At 36.5% G+C, this 18278-nt stretch overlaps 1 protein-coding gene across 3 annotated transcripts in view; it reads right to left on the minus strand.

Annotated features, from left to right (window-relative positions):
• LOC106875918 (selenocysteine insertion sequence-binding protein 2-like) overlaps positions 1–15558 on the minus strand; it is a 26475-nt gene extending 10917 nt beyond the window's left edge. For 2 of the 3 annotated variants that reach the window (XR_008266059.1, XM_014924231.1), the window contains exons 1-14: positions 15411–15558; positions 12039–12256; positions 11465–11520; positions 10633–11087; positions 9443–9572; positions 8505–9202; positions 7887–7941; positions 6322–6650; positions 5600–5647; positions 4961–5068; positions 4062–4156; positions 2780–2832; positions 1723–1909; positions 1323–1428 (exon numbers count right to left, since the gene is read on the minus strand). Coding sequence is in view for 2 of the 3 variants with exons in the window: in XM_014924231.1 (XP_014779717.1) it covers positions 1323–1428; positions 1723–1909; positions 2780–2832; positions 4062–4156; positions 4961–5068; positions 5600–5647; positions 6322–6650; positions 7887–7941; positions 8505–9202; positions 9443–9572; positions 10633–11087; positions 11465–11520; positions 12039–12256; positions 15411–15440 (2568 nt within the window). In the remaining variant the exon portion in view is untranslated. The remainder of the gene's footprint in view (positions 1–1322; positions 1429–1722; positions 1910–2779; positions 2833–4061; positions 4157–4960; positions 5069–5599; positions 5648–6321; positions 6651–7886; positions 7942–8504; positions 9203–9442; positions 9573–10632; positions 11088–11464; positions 11521–12038; positions 12257–15410) is intronic. The other variant, XM_052974498.1, reaches the window with a different exon arrangement.
• Positions 15559–18278: the final 2720 nt, after the last annotated feature.

Below are 18278 nucleotides of genomic sequence, written 5' to 3' on the forward strand. Positions count from 1 at the left end.
CACCATTTCGAGCGTGGCCGTTTTCGTGCGGGTGACACGTGAAAGCACCCACTACACTCTCAGTGGTTGGCGTTAGGAAGAGCATCCAACTGTAGAAACTCTGCCAAATTAGACTGGAGCCTGGTGTTGCCATCCGGTTTCACCAGTCCTCAGTCAAATCGTCCAACCCATGCTAGCATGGAAAGCGGACGTTAAACGATGATGATGATGATGATGATGATTACACTCATGCATGTTAATTTAGTTAGCAGGTATTTCATCTTGAGGTTTGCTGAGAACAAATCTCCTGAAATGTCAAGAATCTTTCTAACGATTCTCACAGAATACAGGATGGTACGTTTCTTCAGGTTATTATTATTATCCTCATTAATCCTGTAGCTGTTTTTTTTTCTGTTGCAGCCCCTACTCCTATGGTTAAGCCCGATATCATTACACCTATTCTTCTTATTATTATTATCAGTTTCAGCCCCACCTTTATAAATCTCTGATGCCTGTCTCCCTAATATTTCTCTATTTTCATTTCTTTTATCTTACAGGCCCCAGTATTCTTGCTGCTGTTGGTATTTTCCTTGTGATGTCTGTTGTGATTTCGACCCCAAAGGGAGTATTGTACCAAACTATTCATCTTTTGTATTTTTGCTTCTATTTCTCTCCCCTATTTGGTCAAGTGTAGGTCGGCTCCCATCATGATTAAGTGCTATTTCTACCCTCATGGCTGTCCCCATCTCCATTCTTATTGTCTTCCTCTTTAACTTTGTACCTTTCATTATTTGGTGGGGGTCATTTATATTCAGCTTTGGATTCCTATTATTCTGGAATGCTGCACAACTTTATCTCATCTAAGCTTCTGCTTATTGGGGAGTGGGAGGGGGGTGCAGTGTTCATTGATCCTTTCATTCTGTTAATCTTACTGGAATTATTTCTACTATCACTGCTCTGGTGAGCATCCCAGTTAATATTTACCAAACTTGTAATGCTACTATTCCTAACAAGATCACTATTTAATTTTTCCACCAATCCCGCTTCCACTATTTCTACCGAATTTCACTCTCACGTTATTTGTCTACTTAATACTATAGTAGAAGACACTTGTCTAAGGTGCCATGCAGGAGAATTGAACCTGAAACCTGTGGTTGTAGTAAAACAAACTCCTGAATCACGCAACCACACCTTCTATTCATGCAGGTTTTGCTTCTGTGTTCAAAATTTGTTACATCAATAAAATAAGAACCAGTAATATATTGGGGGACAATTTAAAAGATCTATACACTCTTCTATGTAATACAGCAGAGAGAGAGAGAGAGATTGGAAATAATTGTTACCTTTATTGGATCTTTATGGTAAAGTCTATCTTGGAATGAAACTAGATCCCGCAGCAACATGGTACAGCAAGCATCTATGTCCTTGTCAAGGATCTGGTTACAGTATCTACAAATATAAATTACAATTAATTAAACTATATAAATGCAATTTCTTTTCAACAAGGTCTTTCATGAGCCCCAGGACACACAAAGCTTCAATGTCTGCTTCAACACTGATTTCTACAGCCGGAAGCCCTTCCTAACACCAACCAATCCACTGTGTGTACTTTTGAGGACATTAAGCTGTCATGGTCAACAGATAAATGTTGCCAAGACTTATTCAAAACATGGAACAAGGGAGGTTATCGTTGCAGTAAATAACAATAATAATGATTCAGAAGAGATTTTGATGAGTACTTACTCACGAAATCTCCTGCTGTGGATCTTAAGAACTGCTGGATTGACATCTTTTTCTGTAGCTCCAGCAATAGGACTATTGACCCCTGAACTTAGAGGACTGATGCTTATGGGAGACGTTTGGCTGACAGGAGACAGATCAGCACTGGCTGGTGTCGTAGCTCCTCCATGATCACCTTTCATACTGGCAGCTGGAATAGATGCAACCATTGTCACATGGAGAATCATTTACAGCAGATCAGAATGTTGTTGTTCTTATTAGAAAGAAAACAGAATTCTTTTGAATGAATCTTATGAAGGTGAAGTAACAATATCTAAATATCAAAAGAGTTAAGCATAAACGAAGCTACATAAACACATTCACTTGGTTTGTAAACAGTATTTTACTAAGAAACAATCTCATAAAATAGTTTGATAGATTTTACTAAGGGTCAATTCAACTGAAACAACCTGCACTTCTCGTTAAGCTATATTGTTTTGTTTAGACTCTGGTCAGTTGTGACCTGGCTCAGTTGACCTGTAAGCAAAGGCATTTCAGTAGTGACCATCCCCTTGTTTTTTTACAGACATAATGGGTCTATAGCCACATTCTTCATTTTCTTTCCTTCCCTACAGCAAGGCACCTGTTTCTAATTCTTCTATCACACCTCAGCCCCTCATCACTAGGCACAAAGCCACCTCCCTCACTATTCCTCCCCCACCTCTCTGTTTAGGGGTCTTGTCTGGTGAGTTTACATCTGGTTTGTAAGATCCATTGACAAAGTTGCAAAAGCAACAAAAATTTTGGAAGAAAACGTTTAAAAAATAAGTGAGTGGAAATGGAATCGGTGAGTATGTTAGATAATAAGGCATTAAGACAATATGACCCTCCCCAGACAACATAACAGGAATAGTTTTAGCAACTTGAAAGCGAGAAAAGAGCCTGGTTAGGTGATACAGTGTGTGTGTGTATTATACTAATTTATCTGACAGAAGAAGAAGATTGGGAAAATAAATGCAGATGACTTTGTTAATTAGAATTGGTGAAAATAATTCAACATGAGATTTGTTTTTATACACACCATCTTGAGACAAATCACTTTCAGCATTTACCACACCAAGGCCAACAGGGACACTAGAAAAAAACAAAACAAAAATGAAACAAGATATTAATTGTAAGGGAAAAAGAAAAGGTTATATCAATTAAAAATTAGGATGGACTGTCAATAGAAACTGGATAATTTTTTTATTTTTGGAGGGGAAGGGTTAGAGTTAGGGTTATCCATTTGTACATAGATATGGACTCTCTCTGCATCCCATTTTCATAGTAATCCCTTTGTCTTCCTAACATGAAGCTGATCTCCAACTATCCCAAGGCTCATAGCCCTGCAAACTGCATGGCGACCTCAATAGTGCAGGTGGCACAAAAAAAAAAAATAAGAAGCACCTGGTCTACGCTGTAAAGTGACAGGCATTAGGAAGGGCATCCAACTGTGAAAATCATGCCAAAGCAGACACTGGAGCTTGCAGTTCTCTGGGTCATCAGATCCTGTCAAACTGTCCAACCCATGCCAGCATGGAACATGGATGTCAAATGAGAATGATGATGACCTAGTTGTAGAATCAACTTACTGAATTAGAATGCACAGTGGTTGAGTATTCCAGAGACATATTTTCAATATAATTCTTAAGCAGAGTCAGTATGACATGTGACAACAGCAGACATTTTAATTAGTTACAGTCGTCCATCCAGTGAACCAAAATTCCTGCAGAAGGTTGACTCAAGGCTATGGGAAAGAGACTTGTCTAGAATGCCACACAGCAAGACTGAACCAAGGACCTCATGATGGCAAGATATACTTCTTAACCACCTAGCCATACACAAAAATATAATAATGTAGCTGAAACCAATCAGACAGTTCTTGAATCATGGGACACTTCCAAGAAGTAGAAGCCAACTGTTAAATCTATTTCACATTAATTCCACATTCGATCAACACTGGAATAAAAATTACTATTGTGCCAGAAGAAGAGAAGACGGGTGGAAACAATGTAAAAAAAAAATCTATAAATTAAAATCTTTTAGTAAAAGCAAGACATCATTATTTTAAATTTAGGAACAAGGCCAGCCAGCAATTTCAGGGGACCAGATTGGCCCATTGCTCAACTGGGACTTATTTGATTGATCCCAAAAGAATGAAACCCAAAACTGACCTCAGCTGGATTTCAACTCAGAATGTCAAGACAGATGAGCCTGACATGCCTTAAGCTAAAATACATTATTATTATTATTATTAAAGTGAAGATAGAGAAATCAGTTAATATTTTTGAAAAGTTGTTGGTGAATAATTGAGAGCAACGTACCTTGGGGAAGCCAGATCATTGTCCAAAGCACTGACAGTTGGATCAACCTCCAACAAACGGAGTCGTTTTTTTTCTTCACGCTCCTTAAGAATTACCTAAACGAAAGACAAAGAATCAGAAAAACATCATTGGCAAGAGGACAAGAGAAAATCTGGAGATTTGAAAATTATATTGGGGATGATAAAGAGTAAAACCAAAGTGGAAGTAAGAAAGGCGTTACAATATACGTAAATTGATTTCTGGGTTCCATCTAATGCAGGAACACAAGAAAATGGTTAAGTTTCAAGTGCCAAAACATTTGTGAACTTCATCAGGACCTCACTAAAATGCACCCACAGAGTTAATTTATTTTATATTTGTGTTTTTTTTTTTAATGTACATAAAATGAAGATACAAAATTAACCAGTGAGATTGTAATATACACCGTAACAATTAATTTGGGACACAAAATAAGCATCCATAGTTTATGCAATCTGTCGTATAGGCTGAACAGATAGAGCGACAAGACAAAATACCTTGTGGTATTTGGTCTCTTTTACATTAGTAGTTTAAAACCTGCTCGGGTTAATTTACTTTTCATTTTGCTAAAGTTAATAAATTCACAACAGAGGTTAGTGTGATTGACTAAAGCTTATACTTATAGCCTCAGTCCAATGAGTGAAACCAGGAAAATAATAAAAGAATATATAATTTATATATACAGCAAAATGTCCAGTTCTTGAAAGGACACCCTAAAAATAGCTGGAGGCAGGATATTGAGGCAGACCTGGAAAAAAAGCAGGGATCCAACTGAAGCGGGAGAAAAGAGCAACCTAAAGTGAAGAACAGTGGAGAAAAATCGTTGCTGGCCTTGATGCTTCATGGAGAGTGAAGAAGGGCTTAAAAAGAAACCTGTTTACCTTCTTCAAGGGACTTGGTTTCTTGGCTTTCGTAATCTCCCTTTCCTTGCCTCGTTTTGCAGGAGCTGAACTGTCAAGGATGTTTCCAACAATTGGTTTATTTACAGACTAAAATAAAATAAAATAAAAATTCTGGAAAAATCTCAAAAATTAATTGTGAGTCATATAACAATTAATTAAGGTGGTGATAACGAAGAATAGAGGAAAAAAGAAAAGAAAAGAGGTAATTTCAGAACAGGAAAATCCTATTTCAACTCTTATGTTTCAGTTCAGTTGGAAATACCCAAGTTTTTGATCTGAGCAAAATTAGTTGAAACATTTCTGTTCAAATTTTTAATTTCCTTTCAGGTCTTTGGGGAAAGGAAGACATAATCTGGAATAAATTATGCCTGAAGAGGTGGGATGGTCAGGACTGGAATACCTTTGAGCATAGGTTTCCATGATCACAATCTGGACTGAACTTAATTATGGCTGCATAATTAAGAAGTTCGATTTGCAATTATGTGGTTTCCAGTGACATCTATCAGATGTCGCTTAAAAAAGTTGGGCAGTTTCCTCAGGTAGCAATATTTTTTATGAATAATATCTGTGAGAGAGAGAGAGAGTGGGAGGAGGAAATGTTAAATTCTGGTGACTTACTTTCTCTTTGAAAACTTCCTTCTTTTGTTGAGGTTCTTTAAATCGTTTCTGAAATTGAGAAAATGTTGAAAGAGAAAATTTATATCAAACTAAATCTTTAAACTCTTAAAAATTACATAAAAACAAAATAATTATTGGACCATGTGACTGGAAATGTTCACTTAGAAAAGGGTAAAAAAAAAAGGGGGGGGGCAGAGGTAAGTTTGAAGATCTAAGTGAATTGAGAAGTGGAAAGGGCAGAAGAGATTCTGATGGAGAAATGCATGGTTAGAAGGTGGATGTGAACCATGTATTGCTGCAACATGTGTTTGTGGTAGATGAGGTGGAGGTGGAGGTGCTTGGAGAGTGATGCAAAGGGAGATAATAAAGTGAGAGTGTGTGTGTGTGATTTAACATTCAATTTTCCAGGGTTGTAAACAAGTAATGTTGTTTGTTTCCTGTGGAAAACATTACCCAGCTTGGAAACAGGGCTGCTGGTGACAAGAAGAGCATCCAATTGAACCCGAAAGGATGAAAGGCAAAGTCCACCTTGACGGTATTTGAACTCAGAACATAAAGATGGATGAAACGCCACGAAGCATTTCATCTGGCGTGCTATCATTTCTGCCAGTTCACCGTCCAACAGCTTTGCTACCCACAGGAGAGGTGTGAGGGGTGGGGATAGAGGTGAAAAAAAAGCAGTGACGGGTGGGGTAGAGGTGTTAGAAAAGAAAATGTCTTACTTCAAGAGCATCAATCATAGCACTAATATCTAACGAGATTGGTTGTTTAGATTTCTTGCCAGGTGCCACAGCATGATGAATGACTTCATTGGGTGCCACAGACAGCCTCCCAGAATTACTGATGCTGCCCACTGCTTTGCCTGCTTTGGATGTTGAGGTGGGTGTCACAGATCGAGGGGTGCCAGAAGCAGACTTCTTCTTGGGAATATTGCGTTGTATTAACATCTGTTGTTCCAGTGATATTTCAGCAAGTTCTTCCTCTGCAGCACGGTTCGCTAATTCTTGTCTCTTCTGCCAGCGCCGAGTCAAATGACCATCTTTTTTGTTTCCTGGGTGAAGCAAGGAAATTGTTAGAAAAAACATTGAAACTATGAGAAATAAAAATAATTTAAACAGCTTTTCTTTTTACTTGGTTTATTGGATTGTGGCCAGGGTGGAGCACTGTCTGGAAGAATTTTAGTCAAATGAAGTGACCCCCCCCAGTATATTAGTTTTTAAAATTTTGGTACTTATTCTACCAGTTGCTTTTGTTGACCAGCTAAGTTGCAGGATATAAACACACCAACACTGGTTGTGAAATGGTAGTAGGAGACAAACACAGACACAAAGACCATCATGGCTGAGTGGTTAAGAAGCTTCCTTGGTAACCATGTGGTCTCAGGTTCAGTCTCACTGTGTGGTACCTTGGGGTAGATGTCTTCTACTATAGCCATGGGCCAACCAATGCCTTGTGAGTGGATTTGGCAGACAGAAACTGTACGGAAGCCCGTTGTGTGTGTGTGTGCATCTGTCATTGTGTTTGTCCCCAAACCACTACTTGACAACCAATGTTGGTTTGTTTACAGCCACATAACTTAAGCAGTTTGGCAAAAGAGAGTGACAGAATAATTACCAGACTTAAGAACAACTACTGGGGTCGGTTTGATTGACTAAAAAAACACTTCAAGGCAATGCCCCAGCATGGCCACAGTCCAGTGATTGAAAGAAGTAAAAAAACAAAAAGATCCCTGTGATACGTAACTCCTTGAAAGAAATGCTTTTCAAATACTTCTGTTAGTTTATTTAAATCTATCAAAAGTAAATACAAAGGTTTATGGTTGGCATCAGTGAATCTGGTTTCTCTCATTCAACCAAAGAGAAATCTGCAGATGTTGGAATGGTTGAGCATTTCTTGGAGTCTAAGAGAGACTTGTGTAGCACACAAATGGAACAATTTCCAGTTGGTTATTGGCAAATAACAGTGCAGAAAAGTGGAAATTGATCTGAACAATAGAATAGAATAAACAAAAGTTTGTGTGCCATAAAGAGAAGTGAGTTGTAAGAGCTCAAGCAGAAATCTTTATATTTCACTCTAAAATTTAAATACAAACAAAGCAATTGAACTCCCAAAAGAAACTCCTCAAACTTTTGTCTTTCTCTCTTCCCAATTATTCATCAATTGCATTGCTCTCTCAGCAGCAAGCATCACAACATAAACTGTTAAGGCTTCGTTCAGTTTTCATTTTGTATCTAAACAATCCAAACAATCATAAGTGATATTTTAAAAAAGAGATTCAGATATTTACCACTTCCAGCATCTGCATTTCCATCATTTAGTGTGGATTCATATATCACAGTATTCTGAAGAAAGAAACAAAGAAACAAAATTTTATCAAACAAATCACACAAACACAAACAGCAGCTGTTGCCGTGGAGAGGTGATAAGTGTATTTAGGGTTATTCATGAGCTTCTGGAAGCAACCCAGGCACAGTAGAAGTGCTTACGTTACCATCACAGCAATAATACTGACCAACAGCAAAAAAGGCCAGCTAATTGTATTAGATGCCAATACTGTAAGTTACTAGCACCCATGATCAAACAGAACCCTGAAGATGGGACAGTGTGGCGTGTGTAATCACGTCCTTGTCTTGACGTTGCATGACTGTTGTAAATGATTGTCGTTTATTTCCAATATTCTGCAAAAGCATGTCTGGTCTGGGGGAAATATCTTGTTTGGAAACAGGTGAGGGTTGGTGACAGGAAGGGCATCCAGCCACAAAAAAATCTGCCTCAACCAAATTCCATCTCACCCATGCAAGCATGGAAAATGGATGGTAAAACAATGATGATGATGATATACAAACTATGTTTTTAGTTTGCTTAGAGAAGATTGTAAAAAACAAACAAACAATGTAAAACTTACATTTTTCAAGATATCACAGTATTTCATTCTTGGAGCAGAGGAGGCAACAGGTTCCTTATTAGAAGGTAATTCACAGAAATCTTCATCTTGTATTACCATGTCATCCATTGAGACAGAGTTGGACAAACCTGATCTCGGGGTCTGACCGGGGCTTGAAAAGTTGCTCCCTTTGCTAACATCTCGATCTTTCTTCTTCTTGCGACGATTCTGTTTCTGTCTTTTTTTGCCAACTTCTTCAACTGATTTAGGTTCCAGGTTTTTATTATCACTTGTCGAACATTCCACTGATGGTATTGCCACAGCGCCACCTACTGGATAATCATTCCTTAATGTTGATTTTGCTGGTCTCTGTGCAATGGCAGCATAACTGAAACTGGTAGGTTGTGTTGTGGTCGGAGGAGGAGGAGGAGGAGGAGGAGTGGTGGTGGTGGTGGTAGTAGGAGTAGTTGCAATAGCAGGAGGAGGTGGTGGTTGTTTAGTGTTGGGTACAAGTCTTTCCGGAGCAACATGCGTACCGTTTGACACGACATTGCGCCGATGTAGTGGACTGCTGTAGCCACTGTCGGAGTCCTTTTCTTCGGAGTCAGTCAAATTACTGATCCACTGGTTCGAATGACTACGGATTCGGGTCTTGTTAAAAGAAAACAAAGAGCTGGGCCTTTCAGAAAGTGTCAAGTTTTCCAACTCAGCAGAAAAATCTGCAAAAAGACAATCCATTTTCACAGATCAATAAGCAATAAAGATACAATAAAACAGCTGTTTTCTCTCAACAGAATTTTAACTGAAAATAATTGAATTCAAAACACTCAGAATTAACTGCTATAAAAAGTCAGTGGGACAGACTGGGACAGAACTAGAAACTCTAGAGTTGCAAGCTTCTTAATCCCGCAGCCTTATTTGCCCGAATAAGGAACAGAAAAGAGAGAAAAAGGACTCACCCGTTTGTACTGCGATTTCAGCTAGTTTTACAGTCTTTTGAGAAGCTTCATTTTTAAAATGTCCCTTAGAATTCAATTTAGTCTTTTCTTTCTGAGTTCCATGATTCACTTTCTTTGAAGATTGGGCATTCTAGAAAATGTATTTGGATGGATATATATATTAATAAAAGAAATCTGATAGAAATCATGTTTAAATAATAAAAATGCAGAAATAGCATGGAAAGCAGAATAGAGTACAAGAAAGAAGGAAGGAAGAAATGAGAAGAGAAAAAGAAGGGGTGGAGGGGTGGAGAGGGAGAGGCAGGCAGAGGAACTTTATAAACGTAAAATAAAGTACAAGACTGGTTCAACTGTTGTTCATAGAATGAGAACATTTTTGATTTTCTTGAAGCTAGAGAGAGAGAAAGAGAGTTTGGAATTTTTAATATGGAAAAAATATTCAAGGCTATGAGAAGAGGTAAGCTCCCACGATTTGCAAGCTGAAGTTCAAGGTGAGAAAGGATCATTACTGCCACATTACTAATAAAGAACATTTTTTAAATGGCTTTAAACAATTTTCTTCTTTAAATTATTTTCAATTTTATATTTCGTCTCTTATATTTTATCTTTCTCCTGATAAGACAAATTATTTTCATTTTTTGACATGTAATAAGTTTCAAGCGATTTATTACTTTGCAAATACAGCTGTGATCTTTGTTTAAAACTTTAATGATATAAATTGATAACAGGGAAAAGCTACGAATAATATCACAATTAATTAGTGAAATGATAGAAGGAAGGAAACAATATGCAAAAACAAATTTATAGAAAGTCAACAAAGAGAAATGAAATATTAATTGGAGTTCAATTACACTTAAAACATAATAATGTAACTGAGTTGGTTTTAAAAACAATTGTTAGAAAATATATTTCTCTCATTTGAAAAAATTTGATGTTGGAACTCTAAAAGACCTTCAGTGCTCATCCATCCTCACTCAGCGACTGGTTATGATGCAATCAAGAATATTCCAGCCTGAAAAAAGTTAATGCTTTACTTCAAGACAACATGCAACTCTCATCTATTTAATTCTGATAACTCTTTGTAAAAAAAAAATTATGCAAACTGAATGAAAGACACCACAGCAACAAAATCAGAAATGTTCCATTATTCAATGACAAACCAACTCAGATTTATTAAGATGAATTCTTACTTTGGTTGATTTCATTTCAGGCCATTCCTCATAATTCTGCAAGTTTGGTGTGTAGACTTTGACAGGTGAATTTTTCGGGTAGTTGGAAGACATCAGAGCTGCTTCCATACCATAAGGATTGTTGTGTAGAGCTGGCACTGGGGCCTGATTCCTTGGCTGGGGCAAAGGGCCATGGACTGTTGCTGACTGGCTGAGTTGTGCAGGTGGCAGAGGAGGCGGTGGTGGTGGTGGAGGAGGACCAAGGGCAAAATTATAAGCAGAGTTGGCATTTGGTGGGTAGGATATATACACATAGCTAGAACTGGCTGTGGGGGAGTAATTAACTCTGTTGTACAATATTGGAGTTGGTTGAGGAGCTGTGATGGAGACACCAGCTGGCATGTACATATATTCATCCATTTGTTTCTGGAGAGGACGATGAGATTTGTCCATCTTGCCATTTCGGTTGCCTTTCACTAGAAAAAGACAAAAGGATTCTTAGAAAAAAAAAACTGCTAATGTTCATGTATCCACTGTCATTAAAAATAAAGAAATATTTAATATTCCTAAAAATAAATATTTAACTCTGCTATACTTAAAGAAGACATAGTTCCAGCTTGTATTCATTTACCAAGTTGGAAACTAAAACAGCAGTTCATGTTGGTTTTCTAATGAAGGTTCTGAGAATTATTCACCAAAAGAGACCGATAAAATAAGTACTAGGCTTACAAAGAATAAGTCCTGGGGTCAATTTGTTCGACTAAAGGTGGTGCTCCAGTATGACCTCAGCCAAAAGACTGAAACAAAAGAATAAGTGAATAAAAGAATATATAATATGTCTGCCTTTACTTACCAAAATAACCCTTGTTATCTGTCATTTGGTTGGCTACATGCCAGTTGCCAACATCACTGAAAATTGGAGAAAAAAATAAGCAGAAGATGTCAATTGTTAGAGATTGTATTTTCTACGGGGATTTCTACATCAGTGGAAAGGGTTTATGAGAAATTAATAGGGTTTGTGAGAGTAAACAGGTTTATTCTTGTCAAAGACCTCAAAGGTAAAGGAGGAGATGAATCAAGAGAAAATGATAGGGTTTCAAGTCTAGGGGACGACCAGGTTGTAGGCCATTTTAAACTTGAGAACAAGAATAAACAGAGAAGGTTTTAAATTCTTGCAGTATTTTAACGATGTAGACAGACTCATTTCGTAATGAATTGAAGTGAAAAATTGTATTAACTTGGGATTGTTTAGCTCAAAAATAGGGTTTTTATATCTCATTTGGGATATTATTAGAAAAAAGCTTTTAGGGTTATTTGCGGGAATCAAAGACAATGTGAAAAAGGGACTCTTGAGTCAACACAAAACAGTTACTTAGGAACATGAAAAGAATATAGCATTAATAAATGAAATTCTGACATTCACTTACCCATTTGTCAGCATAGGAGATGCACCAGTATGCATTCCGAGTGCAGTGAAACTACCAGCCATTCTATTGGGATGTTTTGAACTTGCATCAGGGATTGTCTCAAAAGATTGAGCTATAATAGAAGTATCCTTTGGAACGAGAACAGCAGCCGTTGCACTTTTGCACTGCTGTGGAATGAATACTTTAGCATCAGGCGACAGCACACGGCTACTGGCCACCTGCAAAGACATTCCAACCAGATTATGCAAACAAACAAGAAAATAGCTTAAAAAAGCAAAAAAAGAACTGATATTAAAAAGCAAAAAAAAGAACTGATTGGAGATTCCAGTAACAACTGGCATTCCAACCATGATCATAAAAGCCTGCTGTGAACCAAAACTAACCTAGAGTTAAACAACAATTCCTAGTTTATCATAAAAAAGCAATTTGCTTTTTTTTTAATGTTTCAACAAACGACCAAATGACTTTAGACTTCTTATCAGTTGTTACAATTCCTTTAATACAGTTTAAACAAAGCCGTAATTCTTATTCAGATTTTGGTCTTGATAAAGACATATTTTGAACTCTAATGCATGACATAAACATAACAAAATAACCAAACTACTTCCATAGCAACTTTTGTTGGTTTCAGTCTGCGGCCAAGCTGGAGCACCACCTTCAAGGAGCCTCAGTCAATCACAACAACACTGATACTAATCTTATTTGTTGTTGTTTTGTTTTCCTTTTTTTTTTATATCAAGGGAGGCAATTTGACACAATGACAAACATAACCTCAGATGCACTTCCACACACTGTCTTTCATATTTCACTCACAAGCCATTGGTTAACTGGAGATCACAGTAGAAAGCTTTTGCTCATGATGCTGTATTGAGAGGGATTCCAGACCCATGAGGTTGCAAAGCAAACGTTTTACCCACACCAGACATTAGATGTGGTGTGCAAGAGAGACATATGTGCTGGTGTGGTCATGTGATGCATATGGATGAAGACAGCTGTGTAAAGAAGTGCCAATCTATAACTGTGGAGGAAATGTGTGGAAGGGGGTAATAAACCCAGGAAGACAGGGGATGAGGTGGTGAAGTGTGATCTTCAGATGTTGAGCCTCATGGAGGCAATGGCAAGTGACTTAGAACTGGTGGCAATTTGCTGTGCTTCAGAAGACATGTCAAGCTAAGTGAAATCCCAGCCATGGCCAGCACCAGTTCCATGTGAAAGGCACTCTGTGGAGTGTTTAGCATTAGGAAGGGCATCCAGCTGTAGAAACCATGCCAAAACAGACAACTGGATCCTGGTGCAGCTCTCTGGCAAACCATCTTACCCATGCCAGCATGGAAAACGGGCGTATAAACAGCAGTTTTTTCCCCCCCCCTTAACTTTTATTGGCAATTAACTGTCAAAGCTCAATGGTGTTGTGGCAGCTCTAATTGACTTTAAATTTTGAAAGTTCCAAACAGAACTTAGTCAAAAGGACTATATTTTGGATAAAAATTTGGTAGAATAATGTGTATTCTATTTAGAATATGGTTCAATGTCAAAAATGCTGCTCTACCGAAGCTGAAGGAAAGAGATAGAATGCATCCTTACAATTCAAGAGATCAACCAAATTCCTCCTGTCATCTTTCATTATTCCATCAGAAATTCTTTTATTATAATAGAATTATTCTTTATCATTATTTTTCGGTTTTTATTGTAGAATTCTCCTTATTTCTAAAGCACAGTTTTGTAGCAAGACAGATCACTAACATTGTTTTTCTTTAGAAGTCTATTGTTAGTGCCAATATTTTTTTTTCTCCAATCATTTCACTTTATTCATATCAAACCAAAATATTTTAAAATTCATTTATCAAATGCACCCCTCCTCCCCAGTTTCAATACTCTTCACATCCTGAATCTCTATAAATACATTGTGGATTAGTTTTCTTATCAGCTGTCAAAAATATATTCCTGCACCAACAAACACTTTCGTTGCTAATATTAGCCACAACATGGTCAGAAGTAGCCCTGGTAGCAATTCGTTCCCTTAAAGCAATGTGTTTTATGTCATCAATCAACTTTTATTTCAAAATGTCTCCTCATTTCAACACTGTTCGTGCGTAACTCTCCAAGCAATTTCAATTGAATTTGGTTCGGATAATAAAAGACAGTCTCTCCTCAATTATAAAGAAATAAAACAGTTCGAATTTCTAGTTTATCCACAAGAGATTTATATTATGTAAATCCAGCTATTCGAGTAATGCAATGAAAAAAAAAAAACGAAATAATCAACAGATAGCAATAAACATATTTTTTTAATTCCAACGGTGAGTTTGGTTTCGTCCATTTGCACTAAAGTCTCATAATAATAATAATATTGTACAAGAATGAAAGAGGAAGATTTCAGACAATTAAGAGACGATAAAAATAGTTGAATGACTTAAAATTAAATTTTATAAATAAAGAACAATAGTAATAATAAGGATGATAAGCAATTTGGTGCAAAACCGATAGAATCGTTAAAAATCTTCGATTCGTCTCAGAAGTGAATAAATCAAGTCTGGTTTATTGGAGCAAATATTTTTGTTTTGCATCAACAGAATCTCGTTTTGTTGGAAGAAAGGCGGAAAATAAATTAATTTTTCGATTCTTTTCAATAATTGACTCGCAATAAAATACATATTTTGGTAATGGAACTATTTATATTATATTATATTATATATTTTCAATAATATTTTCTGTGAGATATAATTTACTATAAGTGTGTGTGTGTTCGACAACTTTACACCAAACAAGGTAATAATTTCTTTTTATAGTAAATTTCGAATAAAGAGACGACAGAAGGGAAAATAAAACACAAAACAAACACTGGAAACGAAAATTAACGGAAATTGTTTATATTTATAAGAAGTGAATGTTTGAAACCATTAAAAGAAGTGATATACATACATGCGCCTATATATATATATATACATATATATATATATATATATATATATATACATAGGCGTATGTATGTATAAGTAGTGAATTAGGAAAGTAGTGAATGACGAGATAATGTTAACAACTTTTCTTGAAATATTGCTTGTTGTCAACAACAAATCTTTCAGTTTGAATATCAAACTTTAAACAAAAACTAGAGACAAAAATAAAGAAAGCAGCCACAAATGGCCAATTATTAAACATTAGCAGCATCAATATACACACATACACCACATAAATATATTTATATACATGTATATATATCAGAAGATATATATATGTGCGTATATATATATGTGTGTGTGTGTGTGTGTATAGAAATATGTGTGTATGTATACAAGGGAGAGATTCGATGGCAACACTTATTCCTCTATTAACATCGTAAAATTGGGAATATAAAAGCATGGAAACTGTTACCTGTGCACTTAAAGTATCAATCTGAGTCATGACTGTTTGCTGTGATCAGAAGACAATCGGTTCTTCATGACAAGGAGAGAAAAAAACAAACAAGGACGAAGCCTTTAACTCAACACTCTGCCAACTGCCATGGCGGCCACACTATCATGTGACTAGCCGGAACTACTTGTCTGCTCTTCCGTTTCTCCTAAACACACCCAGCATTAGAATAGCTTTTATATTATTATTATTGTTATCATTAGGAAAGAAATCATTATTATTATTATTATTATTATTTATACTAATAATATATGTAATTTATCTATCTATCTCTCTATCTATCTATCTACTTATGTCTCTCTCTCTCTCTCTCTCTCTCTCTCTCTCTATCTATCTATCTACCTATCTTTCTATCTACATTACATATATTACATATGATATAATATATTATACTGTATATATAATTTATATATTATACTATATATATATATATATATATATATAAAGAGAGAGAGAGAGAGAGAGGGAGAGAAAGAGGAGAGAGAGACAATGGTGACTAACAGACACATATAGATATCTATATATCTATCTATACATATGTGTGTGTGTGTGTGTGTGTGTGCGTATGCGCGTGCGCGTGCGCGTGTGTATATGTGAGGCAGTGATTATAATGGCAGGGTTGCTCCAGCTGTTGTTATGTTGTTATTGCTGCTATTGCTATTGAGCAAATCCAGTCAATTGTAGTCAGGCTACACACACACACACACATTTATTTGAAGTTGTACCAGTTGCACATAGTTTTCTTTGTTGACTCAGTCTACATGACCACAAAAAAAACCCACCACTTTACTACAGTTGATGACCTCATAACAGGGAGGATATCTGTCGAAAAGCAACAGTAAAAATTCTATCAGTAACTCTTACAACAATATCTGAATTTTCTATGACAAAAAAAAGTATTCTATTTGTTTCATTATGAAAAGAGTGTGTGCGTAGCCAGGTAGCAACCTGCTTTGCGTGCAGGTATGCACTTTAATGAAACTCTTATCAGTATTTTTCAGTAAACAGAAATGGATTTTATTCAAGGCCAAAGTTTTGTGGGTTGCAAATTGTTGTTTCACATTCTGAATCCTATGTATAGTGTCACACTATGTATATGTCTCACAAAAAATTCAGTCTTCAACTCTTTGTGTGTGTGTGTGTGTATGAGGTCACTGTTAGTGCTACTGGTAACATGTAACCCAGCACACTCTGTCACGCAGTCATGCTGTCAGTGACTAAACTGAGAAACCCTGTCAAGTCTGCTTGGTAAGGCAGATGGCATTTATTGGACATCCAGCAGGAGAGAAAACAAAATCTGTCAACAGATGGATGAACTCAGTAGAGTCAACAGCCATCCAACAAGTGGGAGTAAGAAATCCCCTAGTCTTTGTAGAGACATTTTTCTTGAAGGAAATCTCTTGTGTAACACCAGCAAGTTTGTGTCCAGTAATGTAGATCAGTTCTTCTTTCATGGCAAATGCATTCCCTGTTTACAGAATGGGATTGGCCTGGGGAAAGTCGTTTCTTCATTTTAAAAAGCTTCAGGTACCAGCATCAACTTGATAATTAACACCTCTATTATGTGTTGCTTCCTGTGGCTGGTGGTAACCAACAAAGGCAAAACATTTAATGAAAAATTCCATGATGGAGTGAAGGAATGTGTTATTGTGGGTGGTAACTCTCTGACCACTTACTGCAAGAGGTGCCCATCTTTGTCACATCTTTAATTGTGCAAAAGACTAAAAAGCCACAACAAGTAGGTTGTATATGTATATATATATATATATATCATGTAATAGCTGGCATGTGAAAAGTACCTTTTAAGTGTTGGGCCTCACAGAGGCAATGACAAATGACCGAGACCTTAAGAAGAAAAAAAAAAGGACTCATAAGATTGTAAAGGCCTAGACAGGCTGATCATAGCTTGATCAGGGTCAGCCTTGGGCTAAAAAATAATGACAGTAACAACACTATCGAACCACTCGTTTGTGACAGTTGCCCTTAAAATGCAGCCCTTTTATTTGATAATTACAAAGACTCTATTTTCAACACTTGAATATGTTTATTCTTTAAGATGGCAGTGGAACTTTGAGAGACTACAACCAAAGCATCATTCTTTTAGAGTTCTGATTGTTGGAGCCAGAACCAATTACTATAATTTGAATAATAAAAATGATTTCTTTTCTTGGCACAAGGTCCCAAAACTTTCAGATGGGTTCACCACACAACTTCTTTTGCCACAGCCACAAAGCTGAGAAAGGTTTGCTTTCCTTCTCTGCTAAAAGAAGCTGGCAGAATCATTAGAATGTCGGGCGAAATGCTTAGCATTTTTCCTCCATCTTCACCTTCCATCCTTTCGGGGTCAATAAAACAAGTACTAGTCAGGTGCTGGGGTCAATTTAATCAACTTACCTCTTCCACCCAAATTGTTGGCCTTGTGTCAAAATTTGAAACCACTGCCACTGCCACCACCACTTTACTCGCATCTCTATCTTAGTAGAAACTAATGGATTAAGAAATCAAACTACACAAACAAATGGCAGCTAAAACAGTTAAGAAATTAAATAACACTAACATATTTTTATATATATATTATATATTATACATACATATTAACATTTGACAGTATACTTACATATATACATACATCTATACATTGATCTAAAACAACAGGAATACTAAAGAAAGGCCGGAATTTAAGAGAAGAGAAAAACCAAAAGGTCTTATGCTACTCATTTAAAAATTTCTGATTAGAACCTATTATTATTACCTCCACATTTGAAACTATTTTAAATGGTGAATTTCTGAACTTTGGTTTTGTATTAGATAAGGATAAACTATTTCTTA

Source organism: Octopus bimaculoides, chromosome 18 (assembly GCF_001194135.2).
Source record: "Octopus bimaculoides isolate UCB-OBI-ISO-001 chromosome 18, ASM119413v2, whole genome shotgun sequence".
Classification (NCBI taxonomy): Eukaryota; Metazoa; Mollusca; class Cephalopoda; order Octopoda; family Octopodidae; genus Octopus; species Octopus bimaculoides.